Source organism: Bos mutus, chromosome 3, assembly GCF_027580195.1.
Source record: "Bos mutus isolate GX-2022 chromosome 3, NWIPB_WYAK_1.1, whole genome shotgun sequence".
Classification (NCBI taxonomy): Eukaryota; Metazoa; Chordata; class Mammalia; order Artiodactyla; family Bovidae; genus Bos; species Bos mutus.
In genome coordinates this window covers 113,535,453-113,558,616 of record NC_091619.1, presented here as the reverse complement: position 1 = coordinate 113,558,616, position 23,164 = coordinate 113,535,453, and the positions used below count along the sequence as shown (strand labels likewise).

At 48.3% G+C, this 23,164-nt stretch overlaps 1 protein-coding gene and 1 non-coding gene across 4 annotated transcripts in view; both read left to right on the top strand.

Annotated features, from left to right (window-relative positions):
• Nucleotides 1-6,225, top strand: part of IQCA1 (IQ motif containing with AAA domain 1) — a 187,133-nt gene extending 180,908 nt beyond the window's left edge. For 2 of the 3 annotated variants that reach the window (XM_005902521.2, XM_070368542.1), the window contains exon 19: nucleotides 5,622-6,225. In XM_005902521.2, coding sequence (XP_005902583.2) covers nucleotides 5,622-5,747 — 126 coding nt within the window. In that variant the 3' untranslated portion in view covers nucleotides 5,748-6,225. The other variant, XM_070368543.1, reaches the window with a different exon arrangement.
• A 16,540-nt stretch (nucleotides 6,226-22,765) lies between these two features.
• TRNAE-UUC (transfer RNA glutamic acid (anticodon UUC)) lies at nucleotides 22,766-22,838 on the top strand. The gene has a single exon. It is a non-coding gene; the product is annotated as a tRNA-Glu (tRNA).
• The last annotated feature ends 326 nt before the right edge of the window (nucleotides 22,839-23,164 follow it).

The following is a 23,164-nucleotide window of genomic DNA, read 5'->3' as shown; positions in this document are numbered from 1 at the left end:
GGCCAGAATACTGCAGTGGGTAGCCTTTCCCTGCTCCAGAGGATCTTCTCAACCCAGGGATTGAACCCAGGTCTTCCGCATTGCAGGCAGATTCTTTATCAGTTGAGCCGTAAGAGAACCTTATAAGAGAACAATCAAATTGCAGAATTGAGTAGCAGCTTCAGAACTATTGGATTTGCACACACACACACACACACACACACACACCTGTTCTCATTGGTTTTTACTTTCACAATTCACATAACGGAACAGGTTTTGCCTGGAGAAAACCATTCCCTAAACAGTGTACTTCCAGCCAATGCTGGCTTGTGTCATATGTGCCTGGGTTCACTTGTGATAGGAAATCACGAGAAGATTCAGCTGGATTTAGTTTTCTAATTTTTGAACACATTCTGAGATGTTCACAGAATTGTTTTCTTCCAGGTCCCTCTGCTATAGGAGGAAAAGAACCAGCCAAGAGTGATGTGCCTTCTCCAAGCACTGTCAGAATTACACCCCCTCACCCTCACCCCCCAAGGCCCAGGCCAGCAGGCGCCCCTTCAAACCCTTTTCATAGCAATGAGCACCATTGAGTTCTCTTTCTGGACCTGAAGGTAGTTTTCTTGGCCAACTAGGAATAAAAAGAAGGGAAACTGTATCCATGAAATTATATCCATCACCATCTTGGCCATTCAGTCACCAGAAAGAGTTGGAATTTTCGTTCAGACCTCTCATCTTTGATAGCCTGCCTGGGACTAGGGAAATCCCCTCTACAATGGGTCGTGTTTCCACCAACTCTAGAAACTGTTCCCCTTCTGCTTTGCCACTGATGGGTCAATGAAGATGAAAAATAGTCACCACACTGATTCCAAAAATAATGGTCTGCACACGAGTTGACAGACTTTTTCCTTAAAGGGCCAGACAGTAAATGTTTTAGGCTTCAAAAACTATGTGGTCTCTGTCCCAACTGTTTAACTCTACGTCCTGCCTCAAAAGTGTCCAGACGCAGCAAATAAATGAATGGGTGTGGCCGGGTGCCAATGAAACTTTATTTGCAAAAACAGACAACAGACCAACTTTGGCCCATCAGCCACAGTTCCCTGATCCTTGCTCTAGAAAAGTCAGAAGAAATATTTACGACTCCAAGTTGAAGTTTTTGCCAGCGTCTGAATTATACTCCCTAACTATTTAAACCTTGTTAGTGTTGACTGCAAATATTAATCCTCTTCAAGCGATATATCCTTGTTAGAAATCCCCAGGTTATTTCTCCTTTGTAAAATGACAATGTCCTTCCCTATTTTGAGGAACTAGGTTTGAGTGTTTTCTCTTAGCTGGGTTTTTTACTGTCTGAAATAATCTCTAGAAGCTTTCTACCTGTTACAGGTACTTGAGATCCAGTGACTAGAATCCATCGTATTAATCCAAAGGAGGAAATGCTGCCATTTTATAACCTGGGGTGAAAACGCATATGTTTCTTGCATCTGCTTCTCATACTCGTTTTTGTTGGGGTTTTTTAACTTCAAACTTTTTATTTCGTAGTGGGGTGTAGCTGATTAACAGTGTTCTGATAGTTTCAGGTGAGCAGCGAGGAGACTCGGCCATACAGATACGTGGATCTTTTCTCCTCCAAGCTCCCTTCCCATCCAGGCTGCCACATAACACTGAGCAGAGTCCCATCATGTTCGTTTTTCAAAGGAACTAAATCATTTTACCACCATCATCACTTACCCACCCGCCCCATCCATTTCCGCTTCCTGTCTTTACTCTGGGATTCACCCAGCACCTGGCCCCAGCTAGACGTTCAGTTAACTTGTTGAGTGGGAAATGGATTGAGCAGATGGACAGATGGAATGACACTGTCACTCTTCCAGATAATGAGATTGCATGGCTGTAGATGCTGGTAACCAGGTCTATCATCGTCACCCTGAGAAGTTCCACCTAACTGTGCTGCTAACAGTGTGTCAGACTGAGATCTTTCTTACAGGTTCTCCAGACACATGTACCTGCTCCGTGGACGTGATGGAGAACATACTGAATGATAAGAATGTAATAGTCATAACAATGTTAGCTAATACTGTTGTGACTATTAGCCAGGCACCCTATGAATTCAGACCTCACCATTGCTCTATTTTGCAGATGAAGAAACTGGGTTATAGTCAGTTTCAAACAGGTCTACACTCGAGTCCCTGGAACCTGGGAATTTGTCAGGTTGCATGGCAAAGGGGAATTCAGATGGAGTAAGGCTGCTAATCAGCTGGCCTGAGGACAGATCACCCTGAATTATCCTCATGAGGCCAGTGTACTCATAAAAATTAGAAGAGGGCGTCAGAAGAGAAACAGAAAGACGGCCGCATGAGGGGTCACTGGACCTCCAGGTAGCCCAGCACTGCTGCCCAGAGGCGGAGATGAGGCCACCAGCCAGGAGGGCAGGTGGCCTCTGGAAGCTACAAGAGACAAGGGGATGGATTCTCCCCCAGAGCTCCAGAAGGGAATACAGCCTGCAGACACCTTGATTTTAGCCCCATGAGACCCCTTTTGGACTTCTGACCTACAGAACTGTAAGATATTAAGTGCTTTGTTTTAAGCCACTAAGTATGTAGTAATGTGCTACAGCAGCCAAAATAAAACAACCAGAAAAAGAAAACCACAAGAGGACTTGTTCCAGGTGACACAGCTTAAAAGGAGCAGAGCTGACGTTCAAACCTTACTCCGAAGCCAGTGCCATTGAACGCAGTCCATCCTGTGTCTCAGTAAATTAGTTGTCACCTTAACTGCTTGGCCACCTCACCTTTCGTTGAAAGGTAAGCCAAAGCTAAAAAAGAATGACAAAATCCCCAAGTGCCAGAAACAAAGATAAATCTCAAACACAGGGACAGCCAGATGCATGGCATGTAGCATAGACAGAAATAGGAATAGAAAGCAAAAAGGGTTAGGAGTCGTGGCAGATACAATGACAAATCTGCTGCCTCCATGACTAGATGTTTGACGTCCCAATACCACCAAGGAGCATCCTGTAAGACTTCTAAACATCCGGTAAGACCTGGTTCTGAATGTGGGCTTAGAGAACACATGGAAGCAACTTCAGCACTGCTCAGGAACGGAGGCATAACGAGAGAAAGAGAGAGGCCAAGACAAATCTGAAAATCAAAATTCCAAAACATTTCAGAAAATCTAGTGCTGAGTACAATCTTCAAACAGAAATTATTAAAAGACAATAGTTTAAACAAAAATCTAATTACATTAGATTTTAATCCATTATGTTAGATTATATTAATATAATTAGATTAGTATAATGAAACCATAACTTCCATTAGAGAAACATACAAAGGTTTGAAACAAAGATGGGCAGAAATGGAGTAAAAACAGATAATTATATCAAAAAAAAGCCCACAGAAAGCTTAGAAATGAAAAATATAGTCACTAACATAAAAAGTCAAAAAACAAAAGAGATGTGAATGCCAGGCTAGAGATGGTCAAAGAACAGATTAGTGGAATGGATGATGGTCCTAGGGAGCTCCCTCAGAAAGCAGCACAAAAAAAAAAACAGATAAAACCTATAAATGGCAAGTAACAGCCTTTGAAAACATTGGCACCCAGATAATAGTTTTGGAAGAAGAGAGGAAATACCAGAGGAATGATTATTTGAAGAAATACTTGCTAAGAACTTTCTTAACTTGAATACATGAATTCTTAGATTAAAAACAAATTCCACATGCCCAGCCGAATGAGTAAAACAGATCTATATCTACATACATTATTGTCAAACTGAGAACAAGATGACAAGCCAGTCTTATGATACCAGATTACCTGCAGAGAAGCAGTGGGGAAATTAGACGTCTCCTTGGCAACAATTAGTACCAGAAGAAAGTGAAAGCCTATCTTCAAAGTGCTGAGGAAAAATAACTGGCTGCCTAAAATCTATATCCAGCAAAACTAGCCTCCAGGGGATTCTCAGGAATCAGAGTAGTAAAGAATTCTCCTGGCAATGCTGGAGATGCAAGAGACACAGGTTCAATCCCCGGGTCAGGAAGATCTGCTAGAGAGGGAAATGGCAACCCACTCCAGTATTCTTGTCTGGAGAATCCCGTGGGCAGAGAAGCCTGATGGGCTACAGTCCGTGAGGTCACAAAGAGACATGACTGAGCACACAGCACACATACTTACACACAAACCAGCATCCAAGAGATGGAAGAAAATACAGGCATTTTAAGACAAAGACTGAGACAGTGTCCTACTCACACCCCTTCAGAGATAAAATTGAAGAGGCTCATGACCTACCTACAACCCCAGGAATTCTTTTTTGGGTATATGCCCCAGAGAAGCTTTCTAATATAAGCTTTCTCATATATATTAAACTTGTGAATTTCAACAGCATTCATAATGACAAAATATTGAAAATCACCTCTAAGTCCGTCAATAGGAGAATTGATAAATAATGTTTATTATAGTCATTTAAGGGCTTCCCAATAGCTCACTGGGTAAAGAATCCACCTGCAGTGCAAGAGACACAGGTTCAATCCCTGGGTTGCAAAGATCCCCTGGAGGAGGAAATGGCTTTCTGCTTAGAAGAAAAGCTATAGAAAAGCCTAGACAGCATATTAAAAAGCAGAGACGTTACCTTGCCAACAAAGGTCCATCTAGTCAAAGCTATGGTTTTTCCAGTAGTCATGTATGAATGTGAGAGTTGTGTACCATAAAGAAAGCTGAGCACTGAAGAATTGATGCTTTTGAACTGCGGTGTTGGAGAAGACTCTTCAGAGTCCCTTGGACTGCAAGGAGATCCATCCAGTCCATCCTAAAGGAAGTCAGCCTGAATATTCATTGGAAGGACTGATGCTGAAGCCGAAACTCCAATACTTTGGCCACCTGATGCGAAGAACTGACTCATTGGAAAAGACCCTGATACTGGGAAAGATTGAAGGAAGGAGGAGAAGGGGCCGACAGAGGATGAGATGGTTGGATGGCATCACCGATGCGATGGACATGAGTTTGAGCAAGCTCTAGGAGTTGGTGATGGACATGCAGTCCTGGCCTGCTGCAGTCCATGGGGTCACAGTCGGACACGCTGAGCAACTAAGCATAAACACAAACAATAGTCATTTAATGAAATACGACTTCAGAGTTTGCAAGCCAAAGTGTTTCTCAAATTTCAAATATAAGTGAAGGTTGAGAAACACGTCATTACAGGGCCAGTTGTGATTATTGAGTGCTTTTGGGATCTTTTGGCTCCAGTGTTTCTGTCTTGTTTTCAACAGTCTCCCTCAGAGTGTTTGAAGCCCTCCCAAGGTTCACAGTTGGTCATCAGTCCAGCTGATGGTCTTGTCTGAACCACAGGGAGCTACTCACATTACCAAAAAAACCTCGGTAACTTGGGGTTAGAGCAAGACCCCCAGGAAGTCAGGTGACTTAGTGGGAAGGGCTCTTGGTTTGACCTGGCAAGTAGTCTCTCTGTTAACTCTTTAAGGTGAAAGTTTCAAATAGTGTAGAAATATACAAAACCACTAAGAAAGAACATACCTTAAAAGCCCAGTGTTTAATGGCTGCTTGCCCCCTTCCTTTCAGCAAGCTTGTCTTTATTTTTAAGGGCATACCAGTGAATTCATGTCATTTTCATATTTTCCTAAACATCTGTTTGATTTCAGGACTGGTATGCCAAGACCCCTATGGGTAAAAAGCGAGCCTTGGCATTAACAGGAGGTAACAAAGAAAATGAAAAGGACAAAGGAAAAAAGGAGAAGAAAGGGAAAAAGGAGAAAAAGAAAAAGTAATGCCTTTCTGAGGAGCCGGGGATGCGGGTGTCTCTGACTTGACAGAGGAGATTGACCATTGCCCATCTGAAGACCCGCATTGATGCCCCATGCCCATCAGCCTTGCTCCCACTCAGGTCTTCATAGGTTGACCACCAAGTTAGCTGTCCATAACAACCATTTCTACAGCTTGTAACTGTTTCTTAGCCTATGTAAAGTTTGTATATAAGCCAAACTCACTCTTCACATACTCCACAATCTCTCCACAAGTTGGATACTTCATCTCAACAGTACTAGTTGCCAGATTTAAATGTTGATAGTTAGAAAATATTCTAATTTGACAACTAGTACGTTCAGTCTGTCATTGATATGACTAGGTTTGTAGTAATTCATGTATACCATATATTATCTTGCACATATTTTAATAAATTAATTCTTTGCTCTATTCATATACTTTAAATAATGGAATAAAAACTTTTTCTTGAACTGACTCTAATTTGGTTGCTAAAGCTAAAAAAGGATTTTTAAATTAATGATTTCAATCTTCTGACTTTAAAGATGGGGAGGCTGAGACCCAGGGCCACAGAGCTAATATTTGGAACACGGAGGCTGAAGTCGTTGCCTCAGTTCCCAGGTGACTGATCTTTGGAAGTGCTGGAGCACTGGCAGCCCAACAGCTAGATGAAAAGCACAGCATGAAAATGGAGTAGGCACTTCCCCGGCAATCCAGTGGCCCTGGGTTCAATCCCTGGTCGGGGACCTAAGTGCCCGTGAGGTGTAGCCAAAAATAAAATGGGATAAGAATTGTAGAAGAGAAATGCTAAACAAAGAAGTAAAACAAATGCTAAGGAAAAAAAAAGAATTAAAGAATAGAAAGATGAGGGTCAAAGATAAGTTTCAGTTTTGTAAGAACATGAATGCCTACTTGGTAGAAGACAGTGAGTGACCCACTTCTAAACTGTGAGAACACAGAGGAAGGAGACAAGCTGAGGTGGGGTAAACTTAATTAAATTTAATTCAAATTAACTGTTGCACAGTATGGGGCTATGGCACAGAAAGTTCTACAATCTCCTTCTCTATAGACCCAGCTTCGTCTCCAGGCTTTCCCGAGATATTCAATGGGTTAGATCTTTAATGCCAGAAACAGGCAGTGGTTCCCAGGTATCTTCTGGCCATCAGCATAGACCCCTCAGCCTGCGTCTGTACAGGACATGGGCACAGATTAGGAGAGAAAGAGACAGCCCAGGCCCACATGCACCAAGTCTGCTCTGTACGTCTCTGAATCTGTTCTCTCGAACAAACCACTTTTCCAAGTTCACCACCATAGATTCGCCAAAGGAACCCCGACTTCAGCCGTCAGCCTGTTGGCCCCTTAACCACCCCAGACCATGTCTGGCCAAGGCTCCAAGAGGCCTGAGGGGTGGACAGACTCCCCACTCTGAGCCCAGAGAGCAGGGAAACCTTCATCTCTCCAGGGTGAGTCCCCTCTTTTCACATGTCATGGGAGCAAATCCTTGGTTTTGATCCCAGACGAGAACTTCAAGGCTCTGGGGTTTGGTGTTCATTGCAAATAATAGAATCCAAGTTATAAAGCCATGAGAATCACTACATCATCGTCCACTGGCCAGCTCATCAAACCGTAAGGGATGCATGTTTAATTTATTTTTACTTACTTTTTGGCCACACCATTCAGCATGCAGGATCTTAGTTCCCCAACCAGAAGTCAAACCTGTGCTCCACGCAATGGAAATGCAGATTTTTAACCACTGGGCCACCAGAGAAGCCCCACAATCCATGTTTAAAATCTGAGGTCTTCCTGGGAAAATGATGCAGCCATGTGCTACAACCCCTGTTCTTACCTGATGCAGAGAAATGACAGCCTTGACTGATGGGAGGAAAGGAAAATAAAAGCATGCAGAGGGGGGAAGAAGGAAGGGACTGTGGGAAGGAAGGACAAACAGACACTTCTGAGCTGGGGCCTGAGCTGTTCCTGGGCCTGATGTGACAATTCGCCCCTCCTGAGCATGTTCTTAAGTGAAGGAGACAGTAATGAATGTCATTAACCCTCATTAAAGGAGCTTCTGTGCAATGAAATCTGACTAAAGTGGAATTAAAGCTCTCAGTGGCTCTGCCCTCAGCTTGCCCTGTTTTTGGACCCGGAACGACTGCGGGCTAACTCAGCATTCTTTTGAGCATGTTCCTGAGACTGTCAGTCCTTAAACAGACACCTCGGTCCAGAACTAGAAGGTTTAGGACACCCTAACGCTGAGGCTTCCCAGGTGGCAAAGATGCTAAAGAACTCACCTGCCAAACCAGGAGACATGAGTTCGATCCCTGGGTTGGGAAGATCCGCTAGCAGAGGAAATGGCAACCCACTCCAGTATCCTTGCCTGGGGAAGCCCGTGGACAGAGGAGCCTGGTGGCTACAGTGCATGGGGCCTCAAAGAGCAGGATATGACTGAGCACGTCTGCAAAGTTCAAGTGCACAACGCTCGGAAACTATTTTCGAGGTTCTTCCTAATGCTCCATCATGTGTGATATGAAGACAGCAACTGTGGGTGGTGTCACGTGGTTATTTCAAAGGGCGACACTAGCTTCAGCCACTCGTGACTTCAAGGGGCCCAAGCTACTTTTGGCTTCTGGTGCCCTTGCAGGTCTGAAGATTTTAAGAGAAGCATAGATGATACTAACCCACTCCAGTGTTCTTGCCTGGAGGATCCCAGGGATGGGGGAGCCTGGTGGGCTGCCATCTATGGGGTCACACAGAGTCAGACAAGACTGAAGCGACTTAGCAGCAGCAGCAGTAGCAGCAGATGATACTAACAAGCACAGAGAAACCACAAAAGACCAATGGGTTTGAAACCAAGAGGGCAGCTACTTCAACAGTAAGGTTTGGAAAATCAAAGGGATCTTGACCCAAAATATGTCTCCCTGCACCACGAGGCTTCCCAGGCGGCACTAGTGGGAAAGAACCCACCTGCCAACGCAGGAGGCAGACGAAGGTTTGATCCCTGAGTGGAGAAGATCCCCTGGAGAAAGGAATGGCAACCCACTCCAGTATTCTTGCCTGGAGAATCCCATGGACTGGGGAGCCTGGTGGGCTACAGTCCACAGGGTCGCAAAGAGTTGGACACGACTGAGCAACTTGGCACCATGCACTGTTAGAATCACTCATTCACTGATGGGTCGTCCCCTTATCCATCCCCAGCCATTAGAAGACACAGTTGCAGCATGCAGAGATGTGGGGTTCATTCTCCAAGTCTATTACTGAGCACCTTCTATGTGCCAAGATGCTCAAGGGAACGGCTTTGCAGTCTAGTGGGGGTGGGGCCATCAATAAACGACTTATGTACTGGCTACATGGACCCAGATCCGAACAAGGGGTGTGGGAACTGGGGCACCCACCCTAAGACTTAGCCTAAGGGATCCAGCTTAGCAATGATTCCTGGATGGAGAATCTGAGATTCCATGAGTATATGGCAGATCTGTCTGATTGCTTAGCTCTTCAAAACGGCTGCACTTCCTGCCCATATAACTACCTAAGACGGCGTATTTAGGGCCCCTGGCACGTGGAATGCACTCCCTATGGGTTTATCGCCTCATAGACATTTCACAGTGCACTTTGCATATTGGGTTTTGGGGCGATAACCCAGAGCCCAGGAGTCTGCCTCCAGGAGTCCTGGCCTCTGCCCCCATACTCCACCCTCACACCCACCCCCACCCTCCAACTCCCCCAACCCACACCCACTGAACCGTCCTCAGAAGTCTCTCTCTTCACACAGGGCAGCTCACCCAGGTCCTCCACATGGCAAACGGACAGGGTCTCTCTCTTTTGGCCTAGAGATTAAGCATCTTAGAAATTCTGTCTCCACCATCAATTCCAGAGGTTTAGAGCAAAGGCCTTGACTGACCCCCCACTCTTGCTGGCCCTGTGCCCTCCGCGTCTTCACTGGGCAGGAGTTTGGTCTCTGCCTCGCGCTGCGGTGAGGAGCGATCCCAGCTCTGACCAGTGTGCCCAGCAGAGCCGGGTACCTGGTGAGGTCTCTGTGAACACCACCTGCTCTTCCACAGCAGGTCCCCAGCTTCCTGAGACGACAGTGCAGTGTGGTGACGTGATGGAGGGTTGCCCTGGGACAGCCCTGCCTCCCCAGGGCCAGGGTGTACCTGCAGAACCAGGGCCCTCTGCAGGGTCCCCCCACCACCCCCACCCCCAGCCCTTCCCCTTGACCGTTTCCCTTGTGGCCCGTCTGGGGTCTGGGAGGCCTCTGTCGCCCCCTCGGGGACACCACGGGCTCATCTCTAGAGCCCCTGGGTAGAGAGATCACTGCTCCAGCCTGTTCACAGGTCTCTCCCAGCCCATCTGGAAGGACATCAGCCAGCATCTGGGAGGAGGGCTGTGGCTTCTTGGAAAGCCCCGTGGTCTGGGCCCGGCTGAGTCCAGACTCACAAGCGAGCTGGGTGACCTTGAGCCAGTCCAACCATACACATCCACACACACACAACACACAACACTGCACACAGAAACACACGAGCCACACACACACATGCGCACACACGTGAACGCACAGACAAAACACATGCACGGATACCCACGTATGTACACATCCCACCCCTATGAACCCACGCACACCCACACACCCATGAGCACATGTTCACGTGCACACATGCATGCACACCCCCGTGGCCCCCACTTTCTCAGCAGGGCTGATGGCAGATGCCCCTGACGCCGGCTTCCCTGAGCCTCAGGGCTCCCCCCGAGAGCAGCACAAGAGGGAGGCGTCCCCGCAGGCGCTCCTGGGCCCCGCAGTGTGTTTACGAGCTGCACTGAGCGAGTGCATGGTGAAGACATCCGCCTCCTGATCCCCGTGGGAGGGGGTTGAGGGCTTCCCGATGCAGCAGGAAAGGCTGACTTGGCCCCCCCATGGCTCCCCGCTGCACAGGGAGCAGGAAGGGCCGCTCAGAAGAGTGCAGCCACAAAAAACCCAAACCAGACTCCCCGCTCTCCACGCGGAGCTCAGAGAGGTTGTCAGCCTTCCCAAAGTCACAGAGTTGCTCCAGACACCACCAGACCACACCACGACTCGGGGGACGGGGAGGGAAGCTGAACACCGGTGGTGCAGGGCCCTTCCTGGGGGTCCCCAGGGAGCCACATGTGTTTCCTCATCTGTGAAAGACCTGGGGGTGAGACTCATAAACATCCTTCTAGCTCTGAGTTCCTGTTGCCCTTGGGATGGAAGCACTCCAGAGAAGGAGGTCTTAAGCCTTAACCCATGACAGTCATCAGGGTCACTGGTGATAAGAAGACTGTGACCAGGCTCACCCGACTCCTAAACACCTGGGCTCGGACGCATCCCCGAGGGCAGCACCCGCAGCATTGCGAGGCAGGGTCCTCTGCCTGCAGCCCAATACTCAGCATCTCTACAGTGAACAGAGCAGCGTGCCGGGGTCAGGGCGGGGGCTACCCCAACAGAAGCAAGCCCAGTGCTGATGAAGAAGATAAACAGCTGGAGTCAGAGCTGCCGTGCTCTGCATGTGATTCTCTGAACATCCTGGCTGATTTTATGTCCCAGAATTACAGATTTAGGGCTGGAGCCCTGTCTGGTGAGAGGTCTTCCTCGCCCTGGAGAGCAAGGGCAATATTCATCTACCCCTGCAGAGTCAGACACGACTACAGTGACTCAGCACAGATGGGCTCTCACCACCTGAAACTGCCTTTAGAGTCTTTCTTCTGAAGGAGAACTTTCCAATAGTCTTTTATCAAAACGTGAACGCTCGTGAGAGGGGATGTGCATTCGGGATTTTGTTGAGTTATGACACAAATACAATAAAGGCACTTTGCTCACCATCCAGGATTTGAAGTGGAGGTGGTGCCAGCACTTTAGAAGCCCACTTGCAGAGATGTCCAATCAACAGACAAACAGATAAAATAATATATGGTATATTGAATAATGAAATGAAATAATAATAATGAAATGAAATAATGAATAATGAAATGTTGTTGTTCAGTCTGACTCTTTGTGACCCCATGGATTGCAGCATGCCAGGCTCCTCTGTCCTTCATCATCTCCTGGAGTTTGTTCAAACTTATGTCTGTTGAGCCACCAACTCATCACTGACTCAATGGAATATTACTCAGTCATAAAAAAGAAGGAAAGAATGCAATTTGAGGCAGATTATCATACTAAGTGAAGCAAGCCATACAGAGAAAGACAGATATCATATGATACTGCATATTTGTGAAATAAAATAAAGGTACAAATGAACTTATTGGCAAAACAAAAAGAGATTTACAGACATAGAAAACAAACATGGTTACCAAAGGGGAATGGGGGAGGAAAGGGACAAATTAGGACCTTGGGATTAACACACACACACTATATATATATAATAGATAACCAACAAGGACCTACTGTATAGCACAGGGAATTATATTAATATTGGTAATAAACTATGAGCAAAAAGAATCTGAAAAAGGATATATGTATATAAATAACTGAATTATATCAATATATGTATATATAGCTATGACCAATTCAGACAGCATACTAAAAAGCAGAGACATTACTTGGCCAACAAAGGTCCATCTAGTCAAAGCTATGTCGTCATGTATGGACGTGAGAGTTGGACTGTGAAGAAAGCTGAGCACTGAAGAATTGATGCTTTTGAACTGTGGTGTTGGAGAAGAGTCTTGAGAGTCCCTTGGACTGCAAGGAGATCCAACCAGTCAATCCTAAAGGAAATCAGTCCCGAATATTCATTGGAAGAACTGATGCTGAAGCTGAAACTCCAACACTTTGGCCACCTGATGCGAAGAACTGACTCCTTGGAAAACAACCTGATGCTGGGAAAGATTGAAGGCAGTAGGAGAAGGGGATGACAGAGGATGAGATGGTTGGATGGCATCACTGACTCAATGGGCAAGTTTGAGTATGCTCCAGGAGTTGGTGATGGACAGGGAGGCTTGGTGTGCTGTAGTCCATGGGGTCGCTGAGTCAGACACAACTGAGTGACTGAACTGAACTGATGTGTATAAATGGGGCTTCCCAGGCGATTCTATCGGTAAAGATCCCTTCTGCCAATGCAGGAGACATGAGAGACTTGGGTTTGATCCCTGGGTCAGGAAGATCCCCTGGAGGAGGAAATGGTAACCCACTCCAATATTCTTGCCTGGAGAATCCCATGGACAGAGAAAACTGGCAGGCTACAGTCCATAGGGTTGCAAAGAATCAGACGCAACTGAAGCAATTTAGTGCATGTATATAAATAACTGAATTACTGTGCCATAAACCTGAAACTAACACAATACTCTAGATCAGCTATACTTCAATAAAAAAATAATAATAATAAATACAAGAAAAGGAAAAAAAAAAAAGGAGAAGCCCACTTGCTGGGCTTCTGCTCTGGGTGTGGCACATGCAGGCCACTTCCAGCAGCATCCACCCAGTGAGATCTGACATTTTCCTCACCAGCCAGGCTGCCGAGTTCATGGGGCTCAGTGGTGGGGAGGTCTCCTCGGGCGGTACCCCAGCAGGGCTGGGCCTGAGCAGAAGCTGGTGCCAACCAGAAACCTCGGTCTCCCCACGGCACACACGGGGGTGCAGGGCTCAGTGCCCAGACCCACCCTGGGTCCTAGGGGCTCCCGTGGCTCCCTGAACACAGCAGGTCACCCCGCCAGGTGACCTGCAACAGCCAGAGTGGGGATGACAGCCCCACTAGAGGACAGAATTTACTCCAAGTGGAAACTAATTGATTCTGCCTCAGCAACTTCCCAATTAGCGAGAATTCTACAACTGAAGGATGAGCTGGTGGGGAACCCGAGCTTTATACAAAGCAGCTAGCCACGGACTTCAAAGGGTTCTCCAAGGCAAATTTAATTACATCCGCCCCAACCAGACATCCAAAATACCCTCGCATAGCTTTTGTGTGTGTGTTTATACTAAGTACAATGCCCACGTCCTGCGACCTGAGTATGTCTCTCTACATCATTGAAAACAGGAGTCCTTTGGAACTGGTTAGAGCAAATTATAATGCCCCCAGCCAAGTGCCTTTTGTTACGCAGCTCATCAAAAGGGGTGCCTGCCTGGCCCTCTGAAAGCTGTGGGACCACTGGGGTTCATTTGAGAACCCTCTACCCCAAGTTGGTCTTGCAAATTATTTCTGCCCTATGCAGAGAGTCTCTTTACTGTCCTCCTGGCATCAAGTGACTTTGAATCTTGCATAATACATGCTCACACATACACAGGGAAGGGATTATTGTGCTGCCAGGATTTAATAGTGTTTATGGTAATGAGCTGAAGGGACGCGGGATGACAGAGGTTTTGTGTTCGTCCCTGGAGCACGATGGTGCCATGTCCAGTGGCAGGAGAGCGTACGAGCTGTGTGGGCTCGGCCTGCATCTACAGACGGGCCTCTTCCGTCCTCCAAAGGCTCCAGATCTGGACACGGGCGGCGCCCAACCTTGGTGAAGCCCATTCCTGCCCTCTCTGCTGGTCCCGGGAGAAGGAGGCACGATCAGTCAGCCGACACTAAGATGACAACCTGACCACACAGGTTTCTACTGCGGCTTCGTGGGCTTGGCTCCCGAGGCTGGGCGGTGAGCTTGCTGCAGGCCAGCACCAAGGGGTGCTCCACCCCAGACCCTCAGCTCTGTGGAAGGTGGACCCAGCCTCTCTCCCACTAGTAAGGAATGAACTGGGACAGGCACCCCTGTGCAGACGGCAGCTGAGAGCTCGCCACACCTGCAGAGACTAGCATCGCTTCTCCGATGGCCATGACAGCCAGGGCTCTGTGCAAAGCCAGCCCCGAAGAACCAGACACTCAGCTCAAGGCTTCTGTCCCCGATGAGGATGGAGACCGATCCCATTCTTCAAGGAGCGCACTGAGAGTTTGATGAAGAGCTGGACCAGTCAGGCGCCTGCCCAGGGATCCAGCTGAAGGGACTCCAGAACAACCCTGGGACCACAGTGCCCTCAAGTGGAGCGTGGCCAGCACTGCTCTTGGTCAGTTTGGGGCAGGGAACGTGCTCTGTTAAGCCCAGGCCATGCCGAAATCTCTTATTCTAAATGTAAAGGCATGTATCTTGAGTACATGTGAATAAGTATCATACGTATAAGTATCATACCTAAGAATAAGTATCTTTGTTTACTAATAGAATGCAGGCTATTCTGCCATCTCCAATAAGCAAATGTACAAATATTCAAGGAATGCCCCCTTTTTTTTTGCCTGCTTGGGTGACCGCCACTCCTCAGCCTGTCCCTGCCATCTCATCTATTCTGCAAACATTCACAGGAAACGTCCATCACGCGGTGGTCCCTTCCTGGGGACTGTGGAACATTTCGGGGACAGAGAAGTATGCATGGAAAAGGGAGGGAAGAATGACCATGAGTGAGAAGAGATGATTACTGAGCCAGCAATTCCTTTGGAACTATTCCGTGCATGGCACAGGCTGCTACTGACCTCATGATGAAAGTGGTTCTCAAGTGTGAGCTGACTGAGCACTGGATGGACTTGGGCCAAAGGCGGGTCCTGGCCACGGAGGACAACGCAGAGTGTGAGGTTGCTGTGCAACAGAGGGTCTCAGCTGACTGCCCAGTGCTGTGGTCCCAGCCGAGCCCTCACCTGGTCGATAGGAAATTGTGCAAGTAAGATTCCGAAGTCCTACTTGTGTTTTTCAGCGGGTCTTCAGTCACTAACTTCTTCTACTCGATCACTACTGTTGGCCAGAGTCTGCCCAGGAGGACCATGCGTGCATGCTAAGTTGCTTCAGTCATGTCCAACTCTTTGCAACCCTATGGACTCTAGCCCACCAGGCTCCTCTGTCCATGGGATTCTCCAGGCAAGAATACTGACTGCAGTGTGTTGCCATGCCCTCCTCCAGGGGATCTTCCCAACCCAGGGATCAAACCCCTGTCTGTTATGTCTACCTGTATTGGCAAGCAAGTTCTTTACCACTTACCGCCACCTGGGAAGCCCCATGGGAGGACCATGACTTTCGCTTAAAAGATGGGCCTGGAAGACTGCTGCTGGCCATCCCCCCTGCAACCAAAGGACATGTTCTTTATCTCAGCAGCAGTAGCACATCAGCTGGCTGCAGCTGACCATCTGGGCCACAACAATGCTACCACGACAAATATCATCTCAAGCATAGCTTTGTTCGGTGCCTCGTCTGTTTCTGCTGGATGGATTCTCAAAAGTGGCCCAGCTGGGTCAACGTTTCATACACACAGAAAGCTGGAAGGATAAAGTAGCGGGGAGTGAAAATCATAGACTACGAGGCTGTGGCCTCCTGCCAGCCCTCCAGGGGTACCCTGGGTCATGGACTCCTCAGCAGAGGATACCTGTCCATCATTTCTGCCATCCTGGAAACTGGCCAAGGACAGGTGGGAGCAACACTGGGAGAGCCAGGCCCTGTTGGAGACATCTGAAGGATCCGTGTCTGCAGACGCCTTCGGAGAGGCCCCAGTTCCGCCCTGGCTCCACCCTCTCCGGGCTCTCACCAATGGGCCCCAGTTCCGCCCTGGCTCCACCCTCTCGGGGGCTCCTCACCAATGGGAAAGCAGGCAGGCCATGATGCTTGTGCTGTGATGTGTAAAAAGGCCCCAGTCCCTCCTACCACACCGGACATAAAGGGAAAGAGGAAGGGGCAAGGAAGTCGTGGTCAGGAAAGGGTTGAAATAAACTCCCATTACCTTCATCAGAAGGACTGATGCTAAAGCTGAAGCTCCAATACTTTGGCCACCTGATGCGAAGAACTGACTCATTGGAAAAGACCCTGATGCTGGGAAAGATTGAGGGCAGGAGGAGAAGGGGACGACAGAGGATGAGATGGTTGAATGGCATCACCGACTCAATGGACATGAGTTTGAGTAAACTCCGGGAGATGGTGATAGACAGGGAGGCCTGGCGTGCTGTAGTTCATGGGGTCACAAAGAGTCAAACGCAACTAAGCCACTGAACAACAACAACCTTGACAGCAAGGAAAGCGCTTCACTCAGACTCCCATTCCCTGTATTCTCTGGCAAGATGGACATCTCTGAGAGGCGGTTCCCTAGAAGTTGCCACAGGGCACTGGGTGTCCTGCTTGTGATGGTCACTGAGGACAGCATTGCCCCCTGCTGAGCAGGATCTCTGACAAACACCTGAATTTGCATCAAAATGAGGCACTGAGTAGGGAGGGGAAAGGGGAGCTGCTAATCAACAGATGTAAAGTTTCAATGAAGCAACATGAATAAGCTCTAGAGACCAGGTGCACAGCATCCTACCCACAGTCAACAAGACTCTGCGCATGTGAGCAGCATCAGTCCTGTCCGACTCTGTGCGACCCCATGGAGTGCAGACTGCCACGCTCCTCTGTCTATGGGGCTCTCCAGTCTCGAATACTGGAGTGGGTTGCCATGCTCCCTCCAGGGGATCTTCCCAACCCGGGGATTGAACCTGCATCTCTTGTGTCTCCTACATTGGCAGGAAGATTCTTTACCACTGAACCTCCTGGGAAGCCCAACGAGACTATGTTGTCTGCTTAAAAAGGGTAGATTGCAAGTGTTCTTACAACAATGAAACAAATTTGTTTTAAAAAATGAGGTGATGGTGGGAGGACTTTCAAACTATCCATACAAGAGGTAAGAAGTCACCATTTGACAATGCTCTGCAAGAGTTTTCAAAATATGTTCGAGGATAGCATTTTAGAGGGAGTCCCTCAAAAGCAGTGGAGCTGGTTGTACAGTGCAACTGGCTCAAGGGGCAGAGACCGACAGTAACCAGTCTCTGCCTGTACCCACTCCTACCTCCTGGATGGTGCTCTACCCTCCCACATGCTCCATAACTGGTGATCACAGGATGCAGAGGAGATGCTTGAAACGGGTGCTGTACTGGGGCCATCCCCATGCAAGACACAGAAGAGGCAGATCTTTGGCACAGAAAATCCAGGAATGGATGAATCCATCTAAATGTCTCCCCTTAAGTCCAGACACTCTAAGGACGGCCCTGCTTCCAGTGGGCAACACGGGGTGCACAAGGTGGGGAGAAGATAAGACCCATCTCTGAGGACAGAAGACTGACAATCAAGTGCAGACTCCACTGCAAGCCCACTCTCCGGTCCCCCCTAAGGATGACCCCACCTTACCACAGAGGCATGAGCTGTAATGGAGAAAAATGGAGTGCTGGATGGGAGGGGGTTATGCACTGAGGAAAGGGGCATAACTGGTTTTAACTTCTCTGATCATTTACACACAGAGAAATAGTCGTGAAACATTTCAAGAAATGTGATATTAACCAGACAGGCTTAATAGTCAAATGGATTTGGCGAAAATGCAAACAAGTGGAAAACCTGGCATCTCCTCCTTTTCCTTCTCTCCTTTTCAGAACTGAGGAGGACTTCCCCGGTGGTACAGTGGATGAGAGCCCACCTGCCAACGCAGGTGACGTGCGTTTGATCCCTGATCCGGGAAGATTCCGCTAAGCCCATGCGCCGCAGCTGCTGAAGCCAGCACACTCTAGAGCCTTCGAGCCACAACTGCTAAGCCCAAGCACAGCCACCGCGGAAGCCCGTGCACCCTGGAGCCTGTGCTCCCCGACAAGAGATGCCGCGGCTGCCACGAGAAGCCCGTTCACCGCAACCAGAGAGAAGCCCCCACTCTCCACAGCTAGAGAAAGCCTGCGTGCAGCCACGAAGACCCAGCACCACCAAAGATAAATAAAGATAAAATAAATATTTTAAAAACTGTTTCTTTAAAACAAAAAAGAACTGAGGATTCAACAAGCCTTGCCCAAAACTAAATAAATCTGTGTTTGCCCATTGTTTTCTCCTTGCCTTGGCCAATTACATTAGAGTATGAGCGTTACCTTATCAAACCATCATCACTGTCGTATCCAGATGTACGTGAACAAGCACACACGTCCCCGCTGACGTACTTAATTGGGAAATGCTAAATCCTAATGACTTCCATTGACCGTGGAGGAGAGAGCGAAGGTCCCTTGAATAGAATGCATCTTTCAAAGCCTTCCTTCCTGTTGCCTTGGTGAATCCATGTGGAATGGAGATTGTCCTGGTGATAAGAGGAAGCCAAACCAAGAGAATGGGGGAGACGGTATATTGGGGCCAATAAACTCTCCTTGAAAGTTGGTTTCTTGGAGACAAGCTGGGTACACTATGGTGCTTTCAGCCAGCTCTCCTGCTGGCATTATTAGGTCCATAAACTCTCCTAAGATTCTATGAGCCAAATGGCCTCTCTCCCCGCACAATACCCTCAAGCCCAGGCCCCGACTTCCGTGAAGGGGAGGGATGCTGGCAGCTGAAATGCGATGCTGCGGTCACATGGCCACCTCTAGGATGCCTTAGGGCAGCTGGAGGTCAATAAAATGTCTTGGAATCCTGCCCGCCAGACCCCATCTATGCCTGTGGTCCCTGGGACTTTAGTGAGAACACAGCTTGTAAGATGGGGAGAAGGCCCACTGCACAAAACAGATGCCTGTTAACTAGGAAGTGTTCACAGCGGACCACAGCGGAGTTGCGAGGTATTTATGCAGTCAGGAAACAGACCACCAGGGAGGGAAGGGAAGGAGGAGGAGCAGCGGTGGGTCCCCAATGCGGCCTAAAAGGAAAAAAGCACGAATGACCCAGCTCGATCTTAAAGAGCCTGCCGGGGGCGCCAGGACCCATCAGGGCTCCCGGCAGAACCTGGGTGCAGTGCTGTCTGTGGATCTTCACCTGCAGCTCGGAGCTCCTGCCGTGACTGTACCGATATGCGTCCCTGAGCAGCCCCTCTCCCTATCGGATATGCCCTTGAATCTCCCGGGGATCTTGTTAATATGCAGATTCCTTATCCCTGGGTCAGGATTGGGGTCCAAGATTCTGCATTTCTGAGAAATGGCAACCCACTCCAGCACTCTTGCCTGGAAAAGTCCATGGACTGAGGAGCCTGGTAGGCTACAGTTCAAGGGGTCGCAAAGAGTCGGACACGACTAAGCGACTTTTTCTTTCTTTCTTCCTTCCTTCCTTCCTTCCTCCCTCCCTCCCTCCCTCCCTCCCTCCCTCCTCCCCTTCCTCCCTCCCTCCTCCTCCCTCCCTCCCTTCCTTCCTCCTCCTCCCTCCCTTCCTCCCTCCCTTCCTCCCTCCTCCTTCCTCCCTCCCTCCCCTCCCTCCCTTCCTCCCTCCCTCCCTCCCTCCCCCTCCTCCCCTCCTCCTTCCTCCCTCTTCCTTCCTTCCTTCCTCCTCCTCCTTCCTTCCTTCCTTCCTCCTCCTCCCTTCCTCCTCCCTCCCTCCCTTCCTCCCTCCTCCTTCCTTCCTCCTTCCTCCTCCTCCTTCCTCCTCCCTCCCTCCCTTCCCTCCCTCCCTCCCTCCTCCCTCCCTCCCTCCCTTCCTTCCTTTCTTTCTTTCTTTCTCAGATGATATTGATGCCGCTGGTCCCTGAACACTTTATTAGGAAAAAGCATCTTGGGCCCCACCCCAGGCCTAGGGAATCAGAGTCTGCATCTCTTCACATCCCCAGGGGACTCACATGCACATACAATTTCAGAAGTTCTGTTCTAGACACTACTTACACGTCGGAAATCAGAACAAGGGCATCAGAGAACTTCACGCCCAAGAGCCATGCTTGGTACCCATGAAATGAGCCAAAGTAGGGAGCATGTGAAGCCATCACCTTTGAGTTTCTGCTGTCAGGGAGCAACTCCATCACAACGACAGATCCCGCCAGACTGAACACCTGGCAGGTATTGCTTGCATAAAGGAAAAGACAGAAAAGCATTTCAAAAGTTTACCCACTGATAGAAAAATGTAAGTATTACCAGCAAAAGGAACCACTAAATGAGTAAGAAATGAAAGTTGATCTATGCTTTATCTAAAGAAAGAAAAACAAAAAGCAAAAAAAAAAAAAAAGAAGAAGAAAAAAAGAACACAGAACAGGGAAGACCCCAGTACAAGCTCAGTTTTGCCACTAACGGGTGCGTACACACCTTCGGATTTCCCGGTGATTCAGTGGTAAAGAATTCACCTGCCAATGCAGGAGACACAGGAGACTCAAGTTTGATCCCTGTGTCGGGAAGCTCCCCTGGAGGAGGGCATGGCAACCCACTCCAGTGTTCTTGCCTGGAGCATCCCATGGACAGAGGAGCTTGGTGGGCTGCAGTCCGCGGGGTCGCCCAGAGTCGGGCACTCCTGAGCGACTGAGCATGAGCACAGACCTTTGGTGAGACTCGATCTGCCCAAACTTCAGTCTGTTTGTCCCTAAAACTGGGCATCTGTGTCCACAACTCATTCCCAGTTCTAAGAATCTAAGCTTTCAAAATCGAAGCTTTACATTTTGATGCTTTGCTGTGATTTTCAGGGTAGACTTAAACAGATGCATTTCAAATATCGTTTTTGGAAAAAGTGTGAACTGGAAAGACAACCCAAAGAATGTAAGAAAATACTTGTAATGAGGTTTTTTTCAGTTGGGGCTTATCCAAAAAGAGTTGCTATGAATATTTGTGTACAGGTTTTTTGTGTGAACATAAATTTTCATTCTCCGGAATAAATGCCCAGGAGTAAAATTTCTGGGTCTGTGAAAATCCCGTGTTTAGTTTCATAAGAAATCGCCCAGATATTTTCTGGAGCAGCAGTGCCCTGCTGCGTCCTCAGCAGCGACTGGGGAGGGATCCAGTTTCTCCGCGTCCTCCTCAACACCTGGTCTTGTCGCTCTTTTACTTTAACCCTTCTGATAGATTCTGCACAGATATCTCGTTGTCATTTGCATTTGCATTTCCCTGATGGCTACTGATGCTGAACATCTTTTTTGTGCTTACTTGTCATCTGGATTCAGAGAAATATCTCTTTGTGTCTTTTGCCCACTTTCCCTCCTTTTAACTGAATTTGACTACTAAAAAGCTCTGTGCTGCTCTTAGAGGAATAAGAAACATGTATCCCTGCCAGAAAAAAAAAAAACAAGAGACATGCATCCTCAGACATTCACGGAAAGACCTGCAGAAACGACCATGAAAAGCAGTTGAACTTATTAAACAGTCATTGTCGAGAAGAGCATTCCGAAGGCGGAAGCCAAAGTCTCAGTGGTTCCTGCCAGATTTCAGAAGGCTCCAGAAGAATATTTCTGTACGATGCTCTTCAACAAGTTAGCATGTGTTCTTATTTGGGCGGTGTGTGTAGGGGGGGGTGGTGCGAGGAGGGGCGTGTTCATAATTAGGCTAACATGTCCTAGAGCCTCCATCAGAATTCCGACCACATTCTAATACCCAGTGCTGATTCTAATACCTGGTGCTGTGAGCAGCGTGCTAAGATTCTATTTTGGTGGAAAACCGACATTAGGGAGCCCTGGTTTACCATTTTCCAGGCCACAATTGTTTCTTCTCTGCTCTGTGTTGCAGCATTCTGGACAATGCCTGGGCATTCCAGAAAGGAAACAGGCTGGCATTGCTTTCTTTCAGAGAAACCCCAGGGCTGGGAGCAGGGACTCCTGCAGCCCCTCTGAGCAGGGGCAGGGGGCCCACAGTGAACGCAGGCCACGGGGCAGCTCATGGCATGGCACCCTTATCCTTAGCCTCACTCTTCACAGCAGCCGCAGAGGTGGCAACCACCCAAGTGCCCAGCGGTGGATAAAGGGATAAACAAAATGCAGTCCGTACACAATTCAGGTTTGGAAGGGAAGGGGATCCTGACAGAGGCCGCAACACACATGAACCTTGAAGACGTTAAGGTGAGTGAAGCAGTCAGTCATCAAAGGACAAACAGTGTGTGATCCCACTTGTGTGAGGTCCCTGGAGGAGGCAAAGCCACAGAGACAGCAAGGAGGAGGGTGGCTGCCTAGGGCTGGGGGAAGGAGCATGGGAAGCTGGCGTTTGATGGGGACAGAGCTTCGGTTTGGGAAGAGGAAAAAATGCCCTCGAGAGGATGGTGGTGACGGTTGCCCAATGATGTGCATGTACTTAAAGCCACTGAACTACACATCTGTGTGTGTTAGTCACTCAGTCATGTCCAACTCTTCGCAAACTACACGTTTAGAAATGGTTAAAATGGCAGATTTCATGTTATGTATATATTCCCACAGAATTCCCTGGTGGTCCAGTGGTTAGGACTTAGTGCTTTCACTGCTCTGGGCCCAGGTTCAATCCCTGGTCAGGGAACTAGGATCTCACTTATTTATTTTTAGGGGGGCTCCAAAATCACTGCAGATAGTGACTGTAGCCATGAAATTAAAAGATGCTTGCTCCTTGGAAGAAAAGTTATGACCAACCTAGACAGGATATTAAAAAGCAGAGACATTACTTTGCCAACAAAGGTCTGTCTAGTCAAAGCTATGGTTTTTCCAGTAGTCATGTATGGAAGTGAGAGTTGGACTATAAAGAAAACTGAGTGCTGAAAAATTGATGTTTTTGAACTGTGGTATTGGAGAAGACTCTTGAGAGTCCCTTGGACTGCAACCAGTCCATCCTAAAGGAAATCAGTCCTG